The 17,823-nt window shown below is 43.0% G+C and overlaps 1 protein-coding gene across 1 annotated transcript; it reads left to right on the top strand.

Moving 5' to 3' along the window:
- Positions 1-591: 591 nt before the first annotated feature.
- IRS4 (insulin receptor substrate 4) lies at positions 592-16,662 on the top strand. Its single transcript, XM_070603620.1, has 2 exons — positions 592-4,470; positions 14,137-16,662. The coding sequence occupies exons 1-2, from the start codon at positions 675-677 to the stop codon at positions 14,139-14,141; spliced, it is 3,801 nt and encodes a 1,266-aa protein (XP_070459721.1). The 5' UTR covers positions 592-674; the 3' UTR covers positions 14,142-16,662.
- The last annotated feature ends 1,161 nt before the right edge of the window (positions 16,663-17,823 follow it).

Genomic DNA, 17,823 nt, shown 5'->3' with positions numbered 1-17,823 from the left:
GCCAGACACTCCCATTGGCTCCCATCCCATCCAATGAGAACCTTGCAACAGTTTCACCTGGCTCCCGCTTCCCAAATAAACAAACAAACCGTCCCGCGAGCGTGCCAGCTCTTTTCCCCGGCGCCGCCCGAGACGGTTGCGCTCCGCCCCCTCCCGCCACCTCTCGCCCCCTCCAGCCAATCGAGCCAGGGCTGTGCAGCCCCCGCCCGGCCCCGATCGGGGGCCGCTCTCTCCTCCGCCCTTCTCGGCCTTCTCCTGCCCCCTCGTGCCTTCGTGGACTCCTCGTTAGGACCAGTTTGGCAGAGAGCCCCGCCTCCTCCCGTTGGTCCTCCCGTGGCCCACAGGCCAGGAGATTCACCGAGAGGGTCTAGGCCGGGTAGGAGGTGGCCCCGCCTCTCGCGCCCGCCGCCGCCCCCTCCCTTGCACACCTCTACTAGTGGCAGCTCGAGCCCCTCCACTGCACCGGTAGCAGGAGCCGCCGCGGCCCCCGCGTGAGGCAGCGGTCACGTGTTGTTTTGCCTGCCGCCGGCCGCGCTGAGTGGAGTGGGCGGGGGCGCGGGCCGAAGCGGGAGGGGGCTGGGGCGGGCGGACAGGGGTAGACGGCCTCTTCCCCAAACCCTCCCTTCACCGACCCCCCCTCCCCCTCGCTCACCTTAAAACCATCGTGCATCACCATGGCGAGTTGCTCCTCTGCTCGCGACCAAGCGACAAGGAGAGGGAGAGCTGCAGCAGCGGCAACAGCAGCAGCTCTAGCTGCGGTGGCGACCACCCCACTTCTTTCCTCGGGAACCCCGACCGCACTCATTGGGACCGGGTCGTCCTGTCCGGGAGCCATGTGGCTCTCTACGGCCACTGGCTCCCGGTCAGACTCCGAGTCCGATGAGGAGGACCTCCCCGTCGGGGACGAAGTCTGCAAACGCGGATACCTGCGGAAGCAGAAGCATGGGCACAGGCGCTACTTCGTGCTCAAACTCGAGACCGCCGACGCCCCAGCTCGGCTGGAATACTACGAAAATGCCAGGAAGTTCCGGCACAGTGTCCGCGCCGCGGCGGCTGCAGCAGCGGCGGCCGCCTCTGGCGCCGCGGTCCCCGCGCTCATCCCACCGCGGCGCGTGATCACCTTGTACCAGTGCTTCTCGGTGAGCCAGCGAGCCGACGCAAGGTACCGACACCTCATTGCCCTTTTCACCCAAGACGAGTATTTCGCGATGGTGGCCGAGAACGAGTCGGAGCAAGAGAGCTGGTACTTGCTGCTCAGCCGCCTCATCCTCGAGAGCAAGCGCCGCCGCTGCGGCACGCCCGGCGCGCAGCCGGATGGAGAGCCGGCGGCGCTGGCGGCTGCAGCGGCGGCGGAGCCACCCTTCTACAAAGATGTGTGGCAGGTAGTAGTCAAACCCAGGGGGCTGGGGCACAGAAAAGAGCTGAGCGGCGTGTTCCGGCTCTGTCTTACCGACGAGGAGGTTGTGTTTGTGAGGCTGAATACCGAGGTGGCCAGCGTGGTTGTCCAGCTCCTGAGCATCCGTCGCTGCGGGCACTCAGAGCAGTATTTCTTCTTGGAAGTCGGCAGGTCCACCGTCATCGGTCCGGGGGAACTCTGGATGCAGGTTGATGACTGTGTAGTGGCCCAAAACATGCATGAGCTGTTTTTGGAGAAGATGAGAGCCTTGTGTGCAGACGAGTACAGAGCCCGCTGCCGCAGCTACAGCATCAGCATCGGCGCCCACCTGTTAACCCTGCTGTCCGCTAGGAGGCACCTGGACGTGCTGCCGCTGGAGCCCAGCGGCTGGCTCAGAAGGTCCCGCTTTGAGCAGTTTTGCCACCTCAGGGCCATCGGTGACGGGGAAGACGAAATGCTCCTCACCAGGCGCTACATAACGCCCAGCGAGCCTGTACACCCCTCGAGGAGAGGAAGACTGTACGTGCCCAGAGCGCGCAGGTCCAGGAGAGCAGTTTCAGTGCCAGCCAGCTGTTTTCGCCACTTAGCACCCAACCCGGTGCGTGCTCCGCGCCCTGCGGAAGCCCCCAACCTTGGAACTTGCCTGTCTCCAGAAGCATCTGGTTCTGGCTCTGGTAACTCTGGGGAGGAAGGCAATCCTGAGGGCAAAGAGGGTCAGGAAGGAAATGGAGGCGACTACATGCCCATGAACAATTGGGGCTCAGGAAATGGCCGAGGCTCAGGAGGTGGCCAGGGCTCAAGTGGCCAAGGCTCCAGTAGCCAGGGCTCAGATGGAAACCAGTGCTCAGGTGGAGGGCAGGGCTCCGGAGGTGGCCAGGGCTCAAGTGGCGGCCAGGGGTCAGGGGGCCAAGGTGCAGGAGGAAACCAGTGCTCAGGAGATGGCCAAGGCACCACAGGTGGTCATGGCTCATGTGGTGGCCAGGGAGCTGGAGGTGGGCACGGCTCAGGCAGTGGCCAGGGACCTGGAGATGGCCATGGCTCAGGCGGCGGCAAGAACTCTGGAGGGGGCAAAGGCTCAGGAAGTGGGAAAGGCTCTGCTGGCAATGGTGAACGTGGAAAATCTCTGAAGAAAAGATCCTACTTTGGCAAATTAACTCAAAGCAAGCAACAGCAAATGCCACCACCTCCACCACCTCCACCTCCACCTCCGCCAGCTGGAGCAACAGGTGGAAAAGGGAAGTCCGGGGGAAGGTTCCGACTTTATTTTTGTGCTGACAGAGGAGCCACAAAAGAGCGCAAAGAAGCCAAAGAAGTCAAAGATGTAGAGAGCCCCGAAGATGCAGCTCGGGGTCCCCACAGAGTCAGAGCTTTTGATGAAGATGAGGATGACCCATACGTGCCAATGAGGCCAGGGGTGGCTGCCCCTCTCGCAAGCTCCAGTGATTATATGCCAATGGCTCCTCAAAACGTCTCTGCTTCAGAAAAGCGCCATTCTCGATCACCTTTTGAAGATTCAAGAGGGTACATGATGATGTTTCCCAGGGTGAGCCCACCCTCTGCCCCAAATCCTCCAAAAGCACCAGATCCTGAGAAAGAGGATGACTCAAAGGATAACGACAGCGACAGTGACTACATGTTTATGGCTCCTGGAGCCGGTGCAATTCCAAAAAACCCCAGAAATCCTCAGGGAGGCTCTTCCTCCAAAAGTTGGAGCTCCTACTTCTCTCTGCCAAATCCACTTCAGAGCTCCCCGTTGGGCCAGAGTGACCACAGTGAGTATGTTCCAATGTTACCTGGCAAATTACTGGGGAAGGGCCTGGACAAAGAAGCCTCATCTCAGGGGGACCCCAAAGATGCAGCTTCAAAGCCTTCAGTTGAGCGGTCATTCTCAAAGCCTGGAGATGGGGGGTCACCTTCAAAGCCTTCAGATGAGAGCCCCCCCAAGATCAAGGCTAAGAGACCTAACCGACTTTCTTTTATTACAAAAGGAAATAAAATCAAGCCAAAACCACAAAAGCCCACACGTGAGCAGAGAGAAGCTGACAGCTCTAGTGGCTACGTCAACGTTGACTTCACTAAAAGAGATAGCAATACACCAGCACCCTCTACTCAAGGACTGCCAGGTTTGTGGGGCATAATTGCTGACCCCAGACGGTCAGTCTTTTCTAATTACGTGAATGTTGAGTTCGGAGTGCCATTTCCAAATCCAGGAAACGACCTCTCACATCTTTTAAGAGCTATTCCAGGTGCCAACCCTCTCTTTCTGGACGGTGCTAGGTGGCCACTTCTGCCTCTTCCTCCCAGTGCTACAGGGAGCAATGCTAATGAGGAAGAGGGGGACTACATTGAAGTGATGTTCAACCCAGCAATGATACCAGCCGTGCCTTTTGCTGACCGTGCCATTCGCTATGATGCTGAAACAGGTCGAATCTATGTGGTCGACCCATTTTCTGAGTGCTGTATGGACATTTCTCTTTCTCCCAGCCGATGCTCTGAACCACCACCTGTAGCTAGGCTGCTGCTGGAAGAAGAGCTAGAGAGAAGACGCCCACAAAGCCGTTCGCAAGGTTTCTTTGCATCCACCAGAGCCGCTGTCTCAGCTTTCCCAACCGACAGCCTGGAGAGAGACCTCTCCGCCTCCTTAGCCTCGGCCGCCGCTTTGGCCGCTGCGCCAACCTTAGGCGTGGGCCGGGCTTTAGCCGCCGCCTCCGCCCTCGCTGCGGCCCCGGGCATCGGCGCAGCTGCCTCGGGCTTCGAGGCCGCCGCTGGATTTGACTCCGCCTCCGTCCGCTGGTTCCAACCTGTTGCTAATGCTGCTGATGCCGAAGCAGTAATGGGGGCCCAAGACGTTGCCAGTGGCTCGAACCCTAGAGCCCAAAACCCATCTTCAGACCTTGACGGAGATGAGGACGGGACTGGCGAGGCTGCGGCTGCAGCTGCCGTCCCCCCCACACCACCTCGCCGCCAGATGCCGAGACCCCCCGAGCAAGAAGATTCTGACGACGACGACGACACATACGTGAGAATGGACTTCGCCAGATCTGACAACAAGAAGTTCGACTCTCCCCGAAGAGGTTGGTAATTTTAGAATTCATTTTTCTAAAGTTAATGGTTATTGGTTAATGTATTCATGCGCTACTGTGTCTACAATGTTGAGAAAAAGTCAGTCAGTATTTCAGTAACTGGTGCCTATTTGGCGTGGAAAATAGAATTCACTTTTAATTATTCCTGCAATACTTTGCGATCTTTGCGAATATGTAAGTTTTAATCCAATCATAAGTTTCTTTATCTGGAAAGAACTGATGATCATTTATTTAAACATTGGTTCTACTTTGTAGGAGTAGTTAAAACTTAAGGAGATATATCATGAGCATGCTTTCAAAGATCCGTCCCTAACACTTAATGATTTGTACAAACAGGACATCGTTAACTGAATCCCATCAATTCATTTTCAAGTCAAGAAATAAAAGCTACTTTTCTACAAATGCCCATGTTTAACTGTAGGAATTTTACTAAGAGCACAGAATATTAAGCAGTATTAATAAACCATTAACATTTCAGCGAGAATGACTTTCTCCTCTGAGTTACTTTTTAAAAAGCAGTCATTGTTATGCTAGTTTGCTGTGATTTGCCAAGAAAGTTAAATCTCGATTGTTAGCATGATTGTCTGGAGGGAACAAAATATAAATAATCCAAAACAACAGGTGATGAAAAGAAGAGAGTATTTGGCTCTGGAATGTATTTTTGTGTTGATTTGTTTTGTTTTTACACAGGATAAATTGCCAGAAACCTCGAGTATTCCTTTCCTCTGTCATTAGTAGTGACAGGCAAGTCACCTTCACTGTGCCTCATTTTCTTCATGTAGCTCCCCAAAAGAGGGTATGGTGACAACTTGATAATGGGTATGAATATTGTTTGAAAGCTTTAAAAAGCATTTAAAATGTCTAATTGGTGTGTTTTCTGGGAAATCCAGGAAAGCAAGATAATAAGACTGGAGGAAGACCTGACCCCGGGGCAGCCTGCCCTGGAACAGCGAACATTTTCTAAAGGGTTGCTTTCCCAAAGGAGAAGGAAGAGTAGGAGGTGCCAGACCTGGAAATAAGACTTCGAGTAGATCTACTGTGTACATTGTGCAATGTTGTTATCAGTGTGTCTGGAGACATTCTCAAGAAATGATTTTGGAAGATGATGTCTCCATAGTCTCAACCTCCTTCCCTCTTGAGTAGAATGTGCTTCTTTCTCAGTGAAGGGAAGGGATGGACCCCAGCAGTTTTCATTCCAGTAGTCAGTTTAGTGGAGATTTTTGCTTTGCTTGCTTTGTGGAATGCTTTTGTGATTGGATCTCTGCCCACTGTGCTTGATCAGGCAGAACAAGTCGGGGACTGATCACAACAGTCACCTAACAAGCTCCCTATTTAGTGCAGGTGTAGCCCTCCTCCCTTCCTCCCCCTGCTTTAGAAAACTTGCCATACAAAAACTCACATTTGCGGCACGGACACATTCAAGAGTGATCGTTAAAACGACAAAAGGGTGCTTTGGCTTGCCAAAGGATGCACTTCAGATCTCCTTTAAATTGTGAGCCCCCCCCAACACGCGGGCACATACGGATCACCACTACTACCAGAACCATGAATTTAAAATGTGTAATTATATTTCCAAGAATTTAATTCTGTGAAGTACACCTGGAAATTGGTCTCAAGCTATTATTTGAGCCTAACTGCTGAAGACATCGTTTATGATATTGATGTAGGTATTCCATAGCTGCCTGTGTCCCCATGGTACTTTGGAAAGGACAAGTTTTCATAGATGTTTGCCTGCACTTTCCAAAACTTTTTGTTTAGGCAAAGATTAAAATTAGTGAAATCTTCTTGTTCCTTAAATAAACCCTGACTTCTCAAGGATTATCTAGATTTAATTATCATTATTTTGGCATAAGTTACTGATTTATAAATAACTTTAAATGACTTCGTAGCTACATTGGAGATTTAATGTTCTCTGAATGTATCGTTCATGGAGGAAATTCCTGCCTTTATTGAGTGAGCTTGAAATAAAAGAATGAATGTCGAAGCCCTTTGGAACTTTAAAGCACTTTACAAATATAAGATATTTTTAGTTTGTCATTGGATTAACACTGAAGTTTCAACAGTTTCAACTGATGATTTAGTTTCTTACAAAAATGGGTGGTCCTGATGGTGATTGAGGCACATAATTGGCTGAGATATATAAAAAGAAGGATATATAGAAAGAACCCATTGCAGGAAATGACTTTTGTTACCATTTTAATGTAAGTTGATATGTTAGAATGTTGTCTGTGAGGTGTTAACTACAGGCTACATAATTCTGATCACTTTTTGACTATAAAGCCATAGAATAATTTTCCCCCATTTCTGATCTCTCTTCACCCTCCTATCTCACATTTAAAAATATATATCATGTTAGAAAACAAAAAATATGCTTTGACAAAGGAACAAAGGCACAGATTTTATTAGGAGTTATGTATCACAAAGGGTAGTTTTATGGCAAGTGCTTAGAACAGTGCCTGGCACATAGTAAGGGTTGCAGGTGAATTATTATACAACTGTTATCATTGTTGTCATTGTTATTATTATTATTACCTTTGGAAACACAAAGCTAAATTAAAGTTCTCTGTCCTCCTCAAATCCCACTTTTTAGTTAGTCTTTCGTTTAAAATAATTTACATGGTTATTCAGAGTTGGGATCTTTATAGTTGGGACCTCTTTATAACTTAAGTGAAATGAAGTGAAATTTTAAGGTAGTGAGACAGCTTTGTGCACATAACACAAAATTAATATATAATCTCACTTACCTACAGTCACATTGCATATAAGCATTTTAAAGCCATTTGTTCAAGACAGTTAGAAAGAAGCGCCCAAAAATATAACCTGGACTTGACTTTTTTATAAATAAAAGAATTTAAAAATTATGAAGTCCACATTTTAAACACGTGGGTTATAAGCATTAGCTTTTAGGAGGAGAACATAGTTTCTTATATGGTTTAGTCTGACTCTTGACCCCTGTGTGCATTTTTGCCTTTTTAACTGCTGTATCTGATGTAGAATTCAGTTTGAAATGACTTAAGTTGAAAAATTCACTGATTTTTCCATTCCAGAGATAAGAGGATAAGGGCAGCTCTAGGAGGAGTCAGAGAATTGGTCAGTCAAATTAGTAGTGTTGTGATAGCATTTGGTATTAAAAAGCACAAAAAAAATCTGTAGTAATTACCTTTTGAGAGTTTAGACTGGGTTATTAACATGAAGGAAATGTAAGCTTCTTTCCAGTGCACTACTGCTAAATCCTCTTGCTATAAATTATAGACGCTGAGAGCAACCTGTTTTTGTTGTATTGGATTTATTATAAATTGCTAGAATAAAATCTCCATGTAGCAGAGTTTTCTCAGTCACCATTAATGAGTGACTTATTTTCGGCCATATTCACCCAGCCTCAAAAAAAATTGGACAGTTGTTTGGAGTCAGGTATTTGGCCTATAACAATGAAGGAGAACTTCATTCAGTTAAAGTTAACTAAAGTTGTTGGCAATCATTATTCATTTGCATTCATTCTAAGAGTGATATTTCCAGGGTAAAAATTTCGGCCATTAGCAAAACATCTGTAAACAAGGACCAAGACTTTAATTGAGCATAGCAGAATTATCACACATGCATAAAACCTCAAACAAGTTCACTTACTTTCTTTTTCTCTCCCTAATCACCAAACGTGAACCAAAATACCTTGGAGTCATCGGCAGGGAGCTGTTTTCAGAACAAATGCGGGCTTCTTAGCGTGGCCCGAAATTTTTGTGTTGGAACAGGTGAGGGTAACCAGTACAGGGAGAAGTAAGGAATATTGTGCGTGATTTAAAAGGAGTTGTTAAACTGTCAACTTGTTGATTAAGGGAGTGCTTTACAGTTGCATACTGCCTTATAATTTGCAAAGCACATTCACATCCATTGTTATACTGGAGGACGGTAGGTGCTGGAACAGAAGAGTCTTCCCATGGTCCAAGAGGTAAGTGGCAGAGCTGAAAATCAAACCCATACATCTGATTTCAAGTCCCCTGCTCCACCGAGCACTCCACACTGCCCTTTAATCAGATGTTCAATCTGTTGTTTTCCTATTGATGAAAGATTATTGTATAGGCAAGAATTGGGGGATGTTACAAATTTTCTTGAATTTGATAGTAGCAAATTTTGTTGTACCTCATTCAGACCGTTGTAACTGTGAACCATCTGCCAGAGCTTGGGTAATTTTCATTATATTGAACTGTTTGCCATGGCTCTTAGAATAAAAGAATTTGACCTGTACTGGAATTGAAAGTTTTAGATCTGGTCTAGGGAGGAGTTTGCTAATCTTTACCTCCCAAACGCAAATAGTGTGTGTATCTCTTTGGGTCCCACAGAAACATTGAAAGGAACAAAAATGAAAAGGAGGGTGCATTCAGTAAACTTCCATTAATGGTCATTTCCTTAACTGAAGTTAGATATCTTTGGTTTTCTTAATAATCCATTGGCATTTGCCACTTTGCATTTGCCACTTACAGCAAAAAAGTCTTTTAATTTCACTTTATCCATATGTATAAAATCTGATATTCCAATCTAAACCATCACAATGGGCAAAACAGGATAAATTGAGACAAGTGGAAGAAAAAGCACTGTAGAAATAGATGCTCTTTATTTGTTTAAAAAGCAGACCTGCTTCTGACAGTCAGGCAGGTAGATTTTAGAAGCCTTGAAAATCAAATCCTGTCCTTGGGACATAAAAATCCTCACTTAAAATTAAATTCATTTTGTTTAGCACCATTTTTTTTAGTGTTTTAAGACTATGTAAAAGTAGCCCAGACATTTTATTGGCAGTATTGGAAAATAGCTTTTGTAAAATGTTTAATGAAAGCCTGCAGTATGTTTTGTCTAAGAGGTGCTGCCAGGCTCTTAGATGGTGAGGATCATTTAATGGAAAACATTACTTGGTCCTGAGGGAAAATGAGAGATTAAAAAGGCTACCTTTTATAATAATGAAATGAATACATTATAACACATTCAGGTTTTACCACAACTATCAGATTGCTAACTTTAAAGCTATTGATAAAATTGCCAAGATAATGTGCTTGCCGTATGAACTCAAAATATATTCTCTAGCAATGCTGCACTACAGCTTGTGCACTACACTTGTGCAGCTACAGGCCTTACATTTCCATCTTCTTCTGGAAATGTAGGCTGAACACTTGAGAAATATGAATTTTTAAAGATTTAAAAAAATATATAGACATATATCCTATTTTAGATTCTTTTAAAGAAAGGGCACCTTACAATTTCTGGCTGAGGATTTAATTACTTTTAGAACTAATGGAAAATATGTACTTAAATATTTATTTAGTGAAATGAGAAAGTTATTGCTATTTTTCCCTAGTTTCTAGACACCTCTTATTGCTTAGCATTGCGTTGGTTGTATTATGTGAGTCTTACCCTCATGTGCCCTTTGCCGAACGTGTGTCCCTAATTTCAGGAAAACATGCCCTTGGCTGGTTTCCGTGGCTGAAAAGGCAAGGGTCACTCTGGGAGTCCCATGGGGCCTGTGGAGGACTTATACCCCCAGATGTTGCTCGTTCCTGGTTCACAGCCTGCTTGGGCTTAGCTTGCAGGAACAGCCTTCCTTGCAGGGCTCCCTATTCTGCAGGTCCAAGGCTATGCTGCCTGCTCTACTCTCAGTTGTTGGCACAGAGGCAGCTGGGATGGTGTTTAAAGCTATTTTCATGGTTGGATTGACCACGATATGTTTGATGCTAGCCAGACCTTCTGGATTTACTGAATATCCAATTCCCCATAAACTGTAGTCTCTTTAGCTTGTTTTCACAATTTATATAATTTGCCTCTCTATGATTACTAATTTTCTACTTTTAGACTTGAAACTTAGAGAGAATATCAATGAAGTCTCTAAGTTCATCTTGAAAATTATTCACATGTACACCCATGGTGCCCTTGAAAATCTGACCAATAAATGTGATTTTTAATTCCTGCTTTTTCATAAGTTGTGCCTCGAGCCTTGAAGGCATACCAACACTGTCCTCACCCTCAGACCTGCCCTCTCCCATGAAGGACTCCTTATTGCGGCTGAAGCTCTTACATAGTTTCCTTTCCACAGTCACCCTGTCCCTAATTATTCTAGCTGCTTGAGTTTAGGGGACACTATTCCTATTGCCATGGCTAGAAGGGATATTTTCCTGGAGTTCCAAGTTGAAACTTCAAATACATCTTCCCACAGAAATGATGTTATAAATGACGGTCGGGTGTAGTCAAAGTAGTTCCTCTGTTAGTTCAGGAACTACATTAGGTTTGATAGAGGCATGTGTAGACAAACCTATGAACCTATCCACCATTTATTTATAGCACTGTTTCTATGGAATAATTTATTCTGAGTTTCAACTAAACAATGAGCCTTGGAATATGTCTCTTTTGTAAATTGTAGACTGCCTATATTAGAATTCTAGTAACTTGCATTCTTTAAGTCTGCAGTAACTAGGCAGCAGAGTGAAGTGGCCCAAGTGTGTGTTGGGAGGTAGTAGAGAAGCTGACCTGGGATGAAAATCCTGTGGCTGATCCCCATATAGTTTGTATCCAGATAATCAAGACTGGAATGAACTTGCATAAGTGGTCCAGGGCCCACTAGTGAAGGGCAAGTGTGAAACAATTGAGCTGACCTTTGAGGAGATGGAGGTTTACAACTGCTATCCATTTCCCTTGCAGATTCTTTTGACTATTCTGTCACAAAACTCTTGCCACCATGGAGAGAAACATATTTAATCTTCTGATCTATGGAGGAGACAATAGTCTGGTATGATTGGTGTTGTAAAAACTAGCAGCAATTATTGCTAGTTTTCACCCTTGAGGGACAGCACTTAGATTTTTATTAAGTCCTAGAGAATCATCCTCCTTTACATTCAGAGGTCACAGAAAGGTGTGATGATCTATTCTTATGGGGGAAAAATCAATCTATAAGCCAGAGGCAATGCTAAACTAAATAGTATAACTGTATCATTATACATTCATCTTTGAGGTATATGCTTCCATTTCTCTTCATTTCCTTTCCTTTGCCTTCAATGCTTTACTTGGTTGCCGCTGCTCGTGTGATCATCAGTCGACTGCAGGGATGGTATGTTGACTAATAAACAGAGTAAGGAATTTTCAAAAGAATTTGAAAAATATTTTTTTTGAGTTCTAGGAAAATTGGGGTTGAAAAGATAAGTAAGGCAATGAGATTGGGGAGAGTGGAAAGAGAATGAGAGAATAACTGGATATATTGTTATAGTTTTGGCTTTCTCTGGGCAAGGGAGCCATTGCTGTTTTGGACTTCAAACTGTAATAGAGGCATGTTTATGATTCATATAAAGAAGTCTGGAATGCCCTGGAGGAACTGCCTTCTCGGCTGGCCCTACAAATTTCCAGGGATATTGAAGTCATGTGTGCTTTATTAGCATACTAAAGATTAATGTTCAGGTTTATATCATTATACAAATTGAAACAGAAAAGTTTACTTCATTCATTTTTGAGAAGAAAATGATACCTGCCAGGTTTTGGGGGTAGCAGTAGGAAAATGTTTTGACCCATCCGAGTCCATTAAGGTTTTCTCTCTTGTAGAGAAAAATTGCTTGAAGAGCATACCTCCCGTTAAAAGGGGTGGAATTAACTTGTCATTAAAAAGATCTTTGTTTAATCAGAAAGAATACCCAATACAGTAATTATTTATAACCTATCAGTATCGAGTGGAAATAATACATCAAAAACAGCCCATGTTATTAAAGACATCACCATTTACTTTTGTGGTGGTGAAATGATATCAAAATCAACAGGAGACAGCGCTAAGATATGATTGTCAGCCCTTTGGTAGTCATTTTGCAGACTGTTTCTGATGGAGTTTTAATCCTGAATTGCCTTCCTTTGCCACCCAGCAAGCTTCTGAGTTACTTCCTTATGCTGTTCTTTGGAATGAGCTCAGGGAATGTAAACTCATTTTAATATTGGCCTGAGTAAAACAGGATTATAATGGTAAATCTGTGGCTCAAGTTCCCATAATTCATTTCCAAAGCAAATTAAATTATTTTTGGATTATCTTGTTTTGGATAGCATTATTCCTTTCCACCAGCATGGTTAATCAAGAGTTGACAAATATATTTTGTAAAGTAAACTTGAAATCACACCGTTATTTGCTAGGTTTTAGTATAATATCAAGCATTCACCCAATGCTGGTATAGGAAAGCAATTGAAATATAAATCAAATTTTTAGTTGAGCCTCTGTCATTTAATAGAAGTAAAGAAGAAAGCAAAACAACTCTAATAGCAACAGATACCCCTTATTTCAGGCTTAGTATAATGTTGATGGGGTAGTTATATGGAACTTTATAAATTTGTATCTTTCTGGAAAAAATGTATACGGAGTGTAGCATATTGTATAGGTTAGTAAGAAATCCCCTTTAAAGCACATGCAGTGTGCTGTAATGAACATATTTTTATATTAAATTAGGTGAGATACCTTTCTAACCTTAAATTTCTGCTAAAAATACCTAGTTGATAGTATCTGCAAAATTCTATGCTGCTAGTCTAGCCTAATTTTACAGCAGATAATTGAGTTGCTAATATGCACTCTCACAGTTAACCTATGACTATCGTGGACACCTTTTATGCTGTTTAAACCTGATAGACATGTAGAATCTAAAATTTCCTAAACCCACTGGTGACAGGAAAATTTAATATCTTTACTAATCTACGGTGTTTATTTTTTAAAAATCTTTTAATGTGGAGGAGCGGCCCTATACAATGAATCAGGACTAATAGCCGCAAGTAGGTGGAAGGGGAATGGAGACCTTTGATGCTTCATCCAGCTGCAAGTGTTACATTTTTAAAACTTGTGATGAAAGAATGAATGGTTAAAATGTATACTGCTGGTTTAAGGCAAGATCTTGTACTTGAAGCCTACTCTGGGGGATGCTTTCCATGGATTCTTTGGCTGTAATGATATAGAATACTTGGTACTTTGATGTGACCTGATCTTAAAGTAACACTAGCATCCCATAATCAATTTGCTGACCATTTATCCCCATTCCTTCTCCAGTCCAGCGCCTTCTTCAAGGTACCAGACCCCCTTCCTCTGCCCCACTCCCGATTATGCACCCTCTCAATAAGCAGAAGGCCAAGAGAGTAATACCAGAACTTCTTTTTATTAGACAGATGGGCATTTCAATCAAATCTCCTTTGCAGGTATGATTTTACTCTTTTAGAAGAAATTCAGTAATCAAGTCTGGAGACTATCACCAAGGCTGTGCTTAAATCCCTTGTCTTGTGCCACATAAGCTGATGAAGGTATAATCAAGCATGTAGGAGAAGATAAAAATTCTCTTTGTCTGCCTAATGCCTGGCTCACTTGCTGGCCCTCCTGGGAGGAAGTAGAACAGTGCATGCATGAACAAAGCTGCTATCCACCAGAAATGTCAGAGTGGCAGCCTGGGGGCAAAAGGAGTAACTACCCTTGCACCTTTCCTGGGCTTGTGCTGGTGTTTGTCACAGGCAGTCAGCACAGTTAGGCATGTCCATGCCAAGGCAGTCTCCTCAATATGGCTCTCAAAAACTACTAGTTCAATTTTGCTTTGTTTTGTTTTAGAACAGGGTGGGGGTGAAAGCACTTCACGCTTTAATTTTGAAAATAACTTCTGTTTTGTCATCTTTTTTTTCTAGAGTGATTACATTGCCACAAAAACACATTTTAGAAGAAAAGTGATGTCTATGGAATTTCATCTTTGTCTACTCCAGATCTGCCTAAAAGAAAGAAAATTCAGAGGCTTCTGAATAGAAAGCAACCTGAATTTCTAAAAGCCTACAAGTGGATGCTGGCAGTTGAGTGATCCTAATACAGATCATTCATACTGCGGCCCTTGGATCCAGTGATTTTGAATTGAGAAATTCATACTATGTTTTTGTTTTCTGGTTTCTTTCCTCAATCTGTCTCTTTGAAAAGAAACAAATATCGTAATAGTTAGCAGCTCATGACTCTTTCTTTTCCCTCTTTTAAAAAAATGTTATTTACATATGTGTGAATGTGGCCAATAGCAATTTTACTGGTGTGTAGTACTTAGATTTAGTTTTGATGTTGAAAATCTTTTAAACAAGGGCAGGTAAAGAAAAAAGTTATGTTCATGAGAAGGTAGGTATGATCTGAAATCTTTTTTTCTGTGTAGTACATACATGAAAACATTTCTTGATCAAGGAATTAAATATCAACTGAACTGATATCTTGATGGGACATTTTCAGTATTTTAAAGGCAGAACCAAAGGACAGATTATCTCAGTTTTTGCTCATTAAAAAAACTGCAACATTCTGTCCACATTAAACGTCAACTAAACTAATACCTTGACAGAGAATTTCCAACATTTTAAGGGCGGAACTGAGGAATAGATTATCTCTTTGTCCATATACAACAGTGTGATGTTCTGCCTGCAAATCAATTGAGCATTTCCAAAACAACTATTTTTTTTAAATTTTGAAACCTACATTTTCCCCCTAAAAGAGCAAAAGTCTCCTGACAAAGCCCCTCTCTGCCTCTCTGGGCCTCCTCTCTTTCACCCTCCATTATCTCCCTCTTTCTGGCTCTCTCCTTGACCCACACTCTCCCTCCTATGCCCAGGGCTCCTATAAAGAGATCAGTTTCCCATATTCAAGAAATTAGTGTGTACATGTCAATCATCTGACTAAAACTTAAGCCAAAAGGAACCTCTTATAAGGCCTTGTTTCACTTTGGACACTGAGCCTATGTAAGACGTACCAAATTTTTAAAAGATCAGAGCAAGCTTCCCCCTCCTGTTTTTGCTTGCCTCTGATGGAAACTGAATTAAGATTTTAGGAACCTGGACCTTTGAGAACAGGACACTAACAGGTGGTGATCACAGAGGATAGGTACAAAGGTCTTGAAACTTGCTTAGAGCTTTGTTATGTGGTGGCACACAAATCACGACTTATACCATCACTGGCAAACCTCATCATATCAAAGATGGGTGTGAGTGTCTGTATAAGTGTGTGAATGCTAGTGTGTGTGTGCACATATTTGTGTGTATGCACACCTTTGTGTACCTGTATACATGTGATTGTAGATGTACCTGTTGTGTGTAACTCTGTTAAAAAAATCGCTTCGCATTTAACGTGCAACTTTGAAGTAGTGTAATATTTACCTAAAGTTTTTCACCACTCAATTTTGATGTCTTTAAACGTGTACTTCTATCTTCGAGCAGGCTTATAGTACATGTTGCTAAGCTAACTTTTCTGAAGAAGTGAGTAGACTTCTATTATTTTTCTTTGCCTACCAACCGAAGGGAAGGGGGGGGCTCTTTTTTTTCCCTTGTGAATGGTGCTGAGGAGAGGATGTGACTGCAGTACCAATCACTACTCCAGTTACTGGTCACTGCCAGGGCATCAATTTCATCAGTTCCTTCAGACTCTTCTCTTTTCCCAACCTAATCAAATAATGCAGTGTGGCTTTTGTTCATTATGATAACAATGCACTCTTTAGGCAGCCTTTTTTCAAGCCTTCTGTCACCATTTTATTTTCAAGTAAGTTAAGTCATAATCGTTCAGAATTGTGGAAAGAAAATATTATTTGGGGGACAATACTATATTGCTTTATTTGCATATTAGGTTCAGGGGCTGCCAGAAGACAGGGTACAGCACAGATGTAACACTTGCTGAATAAATGAATGGGAAACCTCATACACAACAGTACATACCAATAGTAACAGGTACAAATAGTCACAGGTACAGCATAACAAATATGCAATCTTTTTGACACTACTTCTTAGTTTACAGAGACAACTAATTTATTCAGTATTGTGCTGGAAGAATCTTTTTAGAATATGTGTACCAACATATCACTTTCCAGCTACCAGTTTATGCTGCTGTTAAGAAAAACCAATGATGGAACGATTTTTCTGTGATCTCTATCTTTAATTTGGTATCCGACATAGTAACTTGGTCAGTAAAAACTAAAACTTTACAGTTCCGACAGCTCATTACATTTGCTATTTCTGCTTCACAGATCTGCTTTGAGTTGCTTTGGCTTTGTCTTCCTTTGTAAATATTCTTATACTCTCTTTTCTTTGTAAACATCTCATTTGCAGTTTTGGGAGACAAGCTTGCAACTCTGTATAGTGTTTATATATATCTGACTTGCCTTTCCGTAGAGCTACTCGCAATAAATGTGTTCATGAACGTTATTTATGTGGAGACTCATTTTTTCTTAACAGTGTCGTCTCTACTTCATTATGAATATATTTTTCTGCTCAGTGGTTGAATTGACTGCATTTTCTAGAATAAAGCAGTTGGGATAATTTAGAGTTTAGGTTAAAGTTACTATGCCTAGAAATATGAGGCTTTTCAATAGAGTTAATACATCAACACTTGATTCTCCAAATGTGGTGGTGATACTAGTGTAGAACTTACCTGAGTTTTCATGTTGATAATGATAATGTGTGAATCCTATATTGAAGGAACTACTCGAGGAGATTAAGGTAATAAATCACAGGGTTTTTTTCTGTCTCCTTCCCTTGTCATTACTCTTGCCCTTTAAGTGACTCCCTTTTCATTTGCTTATTTTTAATCACTGGGAAGGCAAATATGGGTACATGGAAAATACACCAATGAATAGACAAACATTTTTGCATTGATGGTGTATAGAAGGATGGACAGATTGAATATCAAGAATAAATTAGCAAATTATATTGTCAGCCTTATCAGAAACCAAGGGTTCAAAGGAATGCTGGAAAAATAATTGCCTCCTTGATTCTTTACCAAATCACCCTTGCCACACAGAAGGGTAGTAAAAGTAAATAAGACTTTGGGATCAATGCTTGCCTGAGGATCAATGTGGGAGGGAGGGAATCTGTGAAATCAGATGGGCATAGAGCAGGGAGGCAGTTCTCACATCATGTATATTATCCACAAGATACATGGATTGTATATTTGCAGACAATTGAGTTCATTGTGCAGCTTGACCTTACTTGAAGCATCTGAGAAGTTGTGTGCCAAACAATATCACAATGAGAAGGTGTAATTAGATTGCCTTTATTATTACAAACTGTCCACAATAGAGACCATCTTAGAGTCTGTGTAAATAAAATGTATGTGCACGTATACATATATATTCTGTTTTTTTTTTAAGATTGGCACCTGGGCTAACAACTGTTGCCAATCTTTTTTTTTTTCCTGCTTTATCTCCCCAAAACCCCCGTACACAGTTGCATACCTTAGTTGCAGGTCCTTCTAGTTGTGGGATGTGGGACGCCGCCTCAGCGTGGCCTGACGAGCGGTTCCATGTCCATGCCCAAGATCTGAACCCTGGGCCGCTGCAGCGGAGCACGCGAACTTAACCACCCGGT

The sequence above is a fragment of the Equus przewalskii genome, chromosome X, assembly GCF_037783145.1.
Source record: "Equus przewalskii isolate Varuska chromosome X, EquPr2, whole genome shotgun sequence".
Lineage (NCBI taxonomy): Eukaryota > Metazoa > Chordata > Mammalia > Perissodactyla > Equidae > Equus > Equus przewalskii.
The sequence above is the reverse complement of the archived record's forward strand: the minus strand, read 5'-3'. Positions and strand labels throughout refer to the sequence as shown.

Bases quoted from the DNA above. Each gene is read 5' to 3' on its own strand.
- IRS4 (XM_070603620.1), top strand. From the start codon at position 675: ATGGCGAGTTGCTCCTCTGCTCGCGACCAAGCGACAAGGAGAGGGAGA.